Consider the following 9,546-nt stretch of genomic DNA (forward strand, 5'->3'; position numbering starts at 1 on the left):
GCACTGCCCAGGGTCTTAATTGTGGTGCCTTCTCTTCAGAGCATGGGCTCCAGTCATGCAGCCTCAGTAGCTCTGCTCCGTTGGCTTAGTTTTCCCTTGGTATGTGGGATCTTCCTGGATCAGGGATCGAACCCCTGTCCTGTGCATCCTCAGGCGGATTCTTAACCACTAGACCACCAGACAAGTCCCATAAGTTCTGTGTCTTGAGGGTATTCAATCTTGTAGATTGCAAACAGCAAGGGGATCTGGTCAGGGTGCTCTCCCCATGACAAGGAAATGGTCTCTCTTTCAACTACCAACACCTACTGCTCTCTGATGCATAAGAGGCTGGAAGAAACATCTTTAGATGTTGTAAACAGTGACAGCTTCCTGCCTGCTGTCAATCTTCTTGTTCCTCCAAGCACTGCACTGACTTCACAATACTACGAATTGACGAAGGTGCTACTCAGCTTTGATTCCCAGTGATCCAAGTCATTAAGAAGCATCTTCAGCTCAACTGCAGAAGTGTTGGTGTCATCAGAATATACGTTTCCCTTACGTTGTGGCCCATGGCATCTTATACTTTCTCTCTATGAAGATCAGAGACTGGAACACAGTTCCTTTCCATGTAATGAATATGATGCTTTCTAGATTATCTTTCTTGACCAGATTACCTGTTCCCACTACAGTTAAGGTGATCCATAACCCTGTTCCCTACCCCATGTCCTTTCTCCCCCTCTCCCCTGGACACCTCTAGTAATCTCTATATACTCCTCCTCAGAATTGCCTCTGATGGAACACCTATCCTATTAAAGAAGTATGTCTCTGGAGAGTTAAATTTAATGTGCATTTTTGGGTGTTTGAAAATGCAAACTTTTGGTACAAACACACGTAACTTGACTATAAATTGAACCAATTTATTTAAACCCTCAGAAATCAAACACCACCAGACAGGATGTGATTAGTGACCAGCAGAGATGAGATAGGAAAGGGAGTGTGAGTTTGAAGAGAGAAGGATCATGTTAATCAGGAACCAGAGAAGTCATCTTTGTGTTGATCTTGATTCCTTGGAAATGAGGATGTGTCTGGTCTCCATGATTATTTCTGTAGGTAAATAAAACAGGACCAAAAGTTTAGTTGATAAAGAAAGCTGAGCACTGAATAATTGATGCTTTTGAACTGTAGTGTTGGAGAAGACTCTTGAGAGTCCCTTGGACTACAAGGAGTTCCAACCAGCCCATCCTAAATGAAATCAGTCCTAAATATACATTGGAAGGATTAATGCTGAAGCTGAAACTCCAATACTTTGGCCACCTACTGCGAAGAACTGACTCACTGGAAAAGACCCTGATTCTGGGAAAGATTGAAGGCAGGAGGAGAGGGGGACAATAGAGGATGAGATGGCTGGTTGGCATCACCGACTTGATGGACATGAATTTGGGTAACCCCCAGGAGATGGTGATGGACATGGAAGCCTGGAGTGCTGCAGTTCATGGATATTCTGTGTCCGCAAAGAGTTGGACACAACCAAGTGACTGAACTGAACTGAACTGAACTGAAAAGTTTAGTGGAGTCTCATGTGTAATGGCTGATGTGGTGAGCCTCAGGCAGTAGGTTGTCCAGGGTACTGAAGCTGATAGGTGATTCAATGTCAGAATACTGATGGAACTCACTTCTCCACATTTCTGATGTAGGTGGGGGTCCATGTGGAATTTTCCCCAGAATGTACATATGGGGTGACCTTTTATCTATATGATTCATTATAAGAGTAATGGTTTCAGAATGCACATTCAGGTTCTGTGATTAGAGTGCATTCCTCTAACTCTACAAGTTTCATCTTTAGGGTCTTCAAGAAATAGTTTTAAAAAATATTTAATTCACATTGAAGTATAGTTGATTAACTATGTTGCGTTAGTTTCATGTGTGGTTAGTTTATACATACATATACCTATTCTTTTTTCAGATTCTTTTCTCATGTAGGTTTTTAAAGAGTATTGCATATAGTTCCCTGTGCTATACTTTAGGACTTTTTGGTCTGTCTATCTTGTATATTGTAGCTTGCACCTTCTGACTCCAAATACTTATTCCATCTTTTCTCCAGCCTTTCTCCCTTGGCAACCACAAATCTGTTATTTAGGTCTGTGAACCTGTTTCTGTTTTCTAGATAAGTTCCTCCATGTCATATTTTGGGTTTCCCTGACAACTCAGTTGGTAAAGGATCTGCCTGCAATGCAGGAGACCCCAGTTTGATTCCGAGGTCGGGAAGACACCCTGGAGAAGGGATAGGCTACCCAATCCAGAATCCCTGGACTCCCCTTGTGGCTCAGCTGGTAAAGAATCCGCCTGCAATGCGGGAGACCTAAGTTTGATCCCTAGGTTGGGAAGATCCCCTAGAGAAGGGAAAAGCTACCCACTCCAGTATTCTGGCCTGGAGAATTCCATGGACTACAGTCCATGTGGTCACAGGGAGTCAGACACGACTGAGAGATTTTCACAGGTCCTATTTTAGATTCCACATATGTGTGATGTCATGGGATATTTGTCTTTCCCTTTCTGACTTCACTCAGTTTGATCATGTCTCAGTCCATCCATGTGGCTGCAAATGCCATTAATTCCTTTTTATGACTGACTAACATTCCACTGAATATATGTACCACATCTTTCTTATCATATTTGGCTGGAAGCTAGTGTTTGTCTTTGCTTTTTTCCTTTCATTTCTTTCTCAACAGAAAATTAAAAGCCACACTTTATCCTAGATGTGTGTCATTTTCTGAGGCTGTCTTAGTTTAGAAAGTTTAATGATTTCATTTTAAGAAAATCATCTTGTGAAGGCGGGGGTAGGACTCAAATGCATGTTTCAGACAGTGTGACTGGAAGACCTCTACTGGTTCTGTCAGAATTACATGAGATTGAACACTTTTCTTGTAGTCAATGTGAGCACCCTTTAATCCTGTTTCTCTTAGAGGAGGGATATATGTGGACAACCACGAGGTCAGGACTGAGGAGAAAGCTAGTTAAGTTTATGCCAACTCGTGGTCATTCCTCCTTCTCCCTGATGACTCTGGTCTACAAGATTCCTGCAGGGTAAGGCTTTCTCATCAAAACTGCTCAGGATGAATCAACCAACCAAGTGGCAATTTAATATGGCTTGAGAGCAGAGAAATTACCTACTGTGACAGAGATATTTCTCTAGTGATCAAATGTAAGTTGTGAGGCCAAAAATCATTGTTATCTACAAAATTTGGCAGATATGAAATCACCATGCATATTTATTTATTTAATGGAACAGTATTAGTAAGAGACTATTTTCACTTACATTGATGTTTGTTCTGACCTTGTCACCCAGAGTGAGGATGGTCTTCTGGGGAAAAATCAAATGGATAGGGAAGAAAGATCCAATTAGTACCATTCCACAGGATTTCCAAGACTGTTTTGTTTTGTTTCAAGTACCAGATTATACGAAATAATATTTATGGAGAAATAGATATCAAATAAATTGATTTGTTTCCTGAGAGTATATTTTCATATAAGGTGAATGATATACTTAGGAAAAAATAGAATTCCGTTACCATTTTCGATGAAATTCACAACATTTTCCTCCTCAATTCCTTTCTGTTCTGTCAGCTGCCTGAATTTCTCCAAGCCTTCCTCTTCAACATTCAATTTAACTGAAAAACATCACATAGAAGGCAGAATTTTGCCCCTCAGAACCCATTCTGAGTGCAGAGCAAGAAGTGGAGTGTCCAAGTCAGATCTTCACTTAATATAAATTAAGTCTCAAACAGTTACCATTTCATGACTCAGATGTCTGCTGCCTGTCTGAAGAACTAATCCCCATCCAACTCTGTAACTAGAGCCACACCCCAGCACCAGTAGGAGGGCCCCAAAGACTCGCAGGAGTTCCATGGATCTGGGGGCTTCATCCATCACAGTATGGAACTGACCTGCTTGCTGACCAACTTCCGAGTATCTGTACCTGCCACTCGGGTCTTGTTCTGACCCAAATAAAAAGCAAGCAGAGTTCTCCCCTGATAGACATGCACTCACCTCATCACACATGAAAATGGGAGATGATTTATCCTTTAATTAATGCACTATTCTGCTCAGAATCTTTCCTTAACCAGACATATGTTGTTCCAATGGTGTACACTCCTCTCAGTGCTTCTATGTAGGTATCTGGGCTTATGTCAGTGTTCATAATAGCAGAACATTTGAAAAATTGCACAGGAGAAAGATTAAAAATAAAAGTTTCTGTTCCAAGTCTTAGAGTCAATTGAGAAACTGGTATAAACTCAACAAATGAGAGTAGTTTTCTTATAGCCATATCTTGAAATTAAAGTGTTAAAAAAAAAAAAAACTAGAAACCAACACAAGAATTTTCCTTCAATGAAAAATTTAAACAAAAAAACTATTTCCACTAAAGCTCATTTGTTATTTTTAAATTCAGCAAATGGGAATTATTTAGAAATATCTGATGATATGATCTCCTCAAACCCTATGAGCTCCTCTTTCTTGGTAGATTTTGTTCCGGGGTCCTTATCTCCATGAACAAAAAGATCTAGGTTCTGTGGGCTGCATAATAGACATCATCACCACTTAATGATTTTATGGATAACAGCACTGACAATGGAAGTGTTACATGACAATGTCAATGTGAAGAGGAGGACGTCATGCATACCGAATAGTCCGGTCAATTCTGTCCTGTTGCCGTCATCATCCACGTTGACGTCATGTGCTACCAGATGCGTTTTCGACGCAGAGATAACTTTAAATTCATTTTGACCCTCATCTGTGAGAGAGAGAACAGGCGTATATATGACTCCACCTTAATCTATTTTCAGTTAGATTCATCATGGCAAATTGGGAGTAATAGCAATAGTACGTCCTATATTGATGTGTGTTTCACTCCATAGGTAGGCTGAATCCTACAACTTCTATGGCAGCAAGGAGAGTAGGAGCAGTCAAGACTTTTCCTTATTCCCACCTTCTCATACAACTAACCTGTCACTCTTTGCCCTCTTACTCAGGTGTCTTCTACGACATGTGCTCTAATGAACCCAACAGGATTTTTTTTTTTTTTTTTAAACAGGAGTGTCTTATCCAATCCAAGATCCAAAATTATTTGTATCTCTGTTATTCCAGCCAGGAACTGATTTTTCTTTAGGGCCGAAGTCAACTTACCATTTCAGAGAGTAGCATTGACATGTATACACTCCTATGTGTAATACAGACAGCTAGCGGGAAGCTGCCGGATAGCACAGGGAGCTCAACTTGGTGCTCTGTGATGACCTTGAGGAGTGGGATGGGGGAAGGGAAGGGAGGCTCGAGGGGGAAGGGACATATGTATACATATACCTGATTGATGTACAGCAGAAACTAACGTAGCATTGTAAAGCAAGTATCCTCCAATCAAAAGCAAATTTTTATTTATTTAATTTAATTTATTTATTTCAATTGGAGGCTACTTACTTTACAATACTGTAGTGGTTTTGCCATACATTGACATGAATCAGCCACGGGTGTCCATGTGTTCCCCATCCTGAGCCCCCCTCCCACCTCCCTCCCCATCCCATCCCTCTGGGTATCACCCCAGCACACCAGACCTGAGCACCCTCTCTCATGCTACGAACCTGGACTGGCGGTCTGTTTAAAAGTAATTAAAAAAAAAAAAAAAAAGAAATTTGGGACCATTTGAGATGCTTTATAGAGCTGCTATTTAAATAATCAATATGCAATTAAAATTATAATTATCACATTTTAAAAATAGTTAATGAAAGAAAAAAAAAATGTGTTCTTGAGTGCCTAGACTGTGCCAGACAACTTTAGGAACACTTCGCATTAGTTATTGTGCTTCCTCTGCCCCTCAGTTTGGAGTATGACATGCCTGTTGGTGTGAAGAGAGTGCACCTGCTGGGAAGTGCGGACAGTGAGCTCCGTCCCCACCTGGATCCCTGCCCCTCCTCTCTGCCCCGCCTGTCCACTCTGACCCACGTCTCTGGACAAGAAGCAACTCTGACCTACTGCGTGTCACCTCTACACCCTCTATGTTCATTCTGTCTCTCCTGGCTTCCATCACACCTAAGTAATCACTAAGAAAGACGGGAGGTAAAACCACCCATCTGTGTACCTGAAACATGCCCACACCATTGCTCAGTGTCTGAAACACTGAAAATTATTAGTGTGATGGAGAAGGAGGGAAAAAATAGCGGCCAAAGCAGCATCATAGTCTCACAGCCCCTAGATGTTGCATGCAATGTGCCCAAGCCTACCATGAGTCTAGAGCCTGGGGTCATGTTGAGACAACTGAAGTCAGATTCTGCAGGTCCTGAGATGATCAGTGACCACCTGTGGTTGACCATGACTTCAGCAAGGTAGACATTGCAGCATCACTGGATTGGCTGTGACGTTAATGAAGGTGATGGAACAGTGAGAGCAAACCTATCTTATTAAACCTATCTTATCTTATCCTATCAAGGCCACTACTCATGCTAGGTTTGATGTGGGTACTCCTCACAGTCCCCAAAATGCACTTGTGGGGTAGCACTTGCTGATCCCCAAGAGACCCTATAAGAAGGGGTTATAATCTATCTCTCCCTTCTTTAGTCACTCTGTAAAAACTGCAGCTAAAAAGGATTGCAAAACTGGAGAAAAGTAAAGACAGCAGAAGCACTGAGATTTAGCCAAAGGAAAAAATAATATCAGAATAAGAAAATGAAAGCATAATTTAAAAGTTGTCAAATATTAAAAGCCATCCAGGAAATTTTTCAGGCATAAATGTCACTGATTTGTGTTCATCGTATAAGCATTGTGCCAGTGCTTCATTTAGGCATGGGTTGTCATCACATGCTGGTACATTTAAATTGTAGTCAAATATGTACCCCTTAGGATGTTTAAAATTAGGAAGGTAGTTTAGGGCCATTATAAAGAACTTAAAAATTTTAGCCAGCATCCCTACTGCTTTGACCAACAGCTTCCTTTATGGTTGAACTCAAGATGATTTCCTTGGGTTCAAGTTCATCCTCTGCACCTTGGATGGATTAAGACGTTTAAAACTGTTTGAGAAAAGTGACTGACACTGATGTGCAGACTCAAGATAGACCCCTTGAGACATCAATTCCTAAGGCTGTTGTAAACTGTCTGAGAACCGTGTAAAATACAGGTCTACACATGTTATACTCAGGGGCTAACACTCCTGATTGGGAGGGGACCTCCAAGTCATGTGTTTGAATCGTTGTCTCATGACAAAGTAAAGTGCTTGGATATCCTAAGGACTGGAGCCTGCTCACCCCTCTAATTGTTAGTAGGAATAGAATTCAGGTGTGTGGGGTTACTGAAGGAAGTCGTGCCAAGATTTCTACCCAAAGGTACTCTGACCAGTGAGGCAGTCATACTTACACTCAACAGCAAAAGTGCCACCATCAAGCTTTGTTCCCGTGACATGTACATCCTTCCATTTTCCATTACGCCTTAAAAACAAAATATATACAAGGTGGTTGAAGTTATGAAAAAAGTAGACATATGCTTAGAATGTTCTTCATTTTATCTCCACTGGGTAATCTTGTCATCTGAAGTTGTAAGAGAGGAGACAATAAGCAGATCTGTCGTTAACCTGTGGCTCAGTGGGTAGATATCTAATGTTGAGGAAAAGGAGAGTTTGGGGAGAGATGGATAAATTTGGTATCTGTGCAGTGGAGTTCACGGAAAAGATGTGCGCCTGTCAAAACACATTGAACTATGCCCTCCACAAAAGAAAAAATTAGTTGTTCAGTCACATCTGATGCTTTGCAATCCAATGGACCATAGCCCACCAGGCTTCTCTGTCCATGGAATTCTCCAGGCAAGAATACCGGAGTGGGTTGCCATTTCCTTCTCAAGGAGATCTTCCTGACCCAAGGATCAAACTCAGTTCTCTTGCATTGCAGGCAAATTCTTTACCATCTGAGCCACCAGAAAGATTAGCCATATGAAAATTCAAAAGTGTGTTTGTGTGTGTGTGTGATAGCTGCTCAATTGTGTCTGATTTCTTACATATGTGTTTTCCTTCTTGGTTATTTTTACTTACTTGACATAAAAGTAGAAGTCTACTGTGCCTTTTTCATCATCAAACACGAGTTTACGGAAGTAAGTCCTGAATGGTCCATTCTCCTGGATTTTCTTTGGGTTAGTGGATCCAATGTACACTGTTCTCCATTGTCCTGAAAGCTGAAATCAAAATTCACCTTAGAAAGTGTAGTCCTTATCTTTTTATTTCATCCAACATCATCAGTCATGAGTTTCCCACCCCCAGTGCAGGTCAGCACATATTACCTACCTTAACTGGACAAAGCAGGATTTATGAAACAATGCAAAACTGAGTCAGAGTAAAAGAGGGAATTGAGACATTTCTGAGATCGCTTGAGGTCTCATGTCAAATACAAGATCTCAAAATCAACAGCTGTTTGGCTGATCCTCTTTTTCTGTTACAAGACTAGTAAAAATGCATGAGAGTCAGTTAACACACAGTAGAGGTGATACAGAGATCAAACGGAGCAGGCCTAGAGTCAGTTAACGGAGCAGTATTGAGTCGAAGGGAGACAGATTGGCTCGTGGGTCCACATATCAAAACTACAAAACGGACACACACAGACACCCACACACCCAAGGCCTCCTCCCAGATCAGACCGTCCCTGGTACCTCTGAAAGGCTTTGCTCAGCTTCCTCCTCTTGTGCAGCACAAACCACAGCAAGGAAAAGGGTCAGGAAGAGAACCTTCATCTTGTCTCTGTGGTCCTTCGTCTGTCGAGACTGAGTGTGTCCCAGTGCTTGGAGACGATGGGAATTCTCCCACTTTTTATAGGATCATCATGTTGGTGTGACGTGTCACAAACCAATGGTTGTTCCTCCTAAGCCCAAGGTTACACAGAAGTCATCTTCAGCATCCTGCTTGGCAGGGATCGGCTGCCATATCATTTTGTTATCTTTATCATGAGGGTTGTTTTAAGAGCTTAAGAGGATCTGGACCTGTGACATCTAGAATGACTGAGATATCACAATACACTCTGATATTTCAAGACCAGGAATATTTATTTGCCTTTGTATCCTGAGGTAAAGCTGGGATAAGCTGTCCAAGGTACATATCTCGTATTGTTTCCTTAACATTTAGGAGATAGCCTAAAATTTACTTTCGAAAGTTGAGTTGAGTATGTGATTTAACAAAGTTAAAAGTATTTCTGAAGAGACCTTTGGAAAACCTCCTGCTTCTCTGAGAGGAGGAACACGTCAGCACAAAGTGTTTACAACCTCTTCCTGCCCCACTGTGGGCTCTGTCCTCCTTATAGCTAAGAGGGGATTCCGTCCAAATGCCCCTTACCCTCGTGTCTGAAAAAGGCATGTCGGCAATTCTGTCCATCTCTCCCCTTCAAGACATCCTTTATCCATCTAATCCGTGATATATCATTGCCTCAATGGTTTCTAAGGGAGCAAAAAAGCAGGACTGTATTTCTTGTAACTTGTAGAATTTGAAAGAAAAAAGGAAATTTCCTAACTCTATACATCTATTTACTATCAAGGTCACTTGATAGTAAAGAA

At 41.4% G+C, this 9,546-nt stretch overlaps 1 protein-coding gene across 1 annotated transcript; it reads right to left on the reverse strand.

Annotated features, from left to right (window-relative positions):
• Nucleotides 1–422: 422 nt before the first annotated feature.
• On the reverse strand, nt 423–8,733 carry LOC133052991 (odorant-binding protein-like). Its single transcript, XM_061137744.1, has 6 exons — nt 8,653–8,733; nt 8,042–8,181; nt 7,375–7,445; nt 4,658–4,768; nt 3,549–3,647; nt 423–496 (listed from the first exon to the last, which is right to left on the reverse strand). The coding sequence occupies exons 1-6, from the start codon at nt 8,731–8,733 to the stop codon at nt 423–425; spliced, it is 576 nt and encodes a 191-aa protein (XP_060993727.1).
• Between the last annotated feature and the right edge of the window lie 813 nt (nt 8,734–9,546).

Source organism: Dama dama, chromosome X, assembly GCF_033118175.1.
Source record: "Dama dama isolate Ldn47 chromosome X, ASM3311817v1, whole genome shotgun sequence".
Taxonomy (NCBI): Eukaryota; Metazoa; Chordata; class Mammalia; order Artiodactyla; family Cervidae; genus Dama; species Dama dama.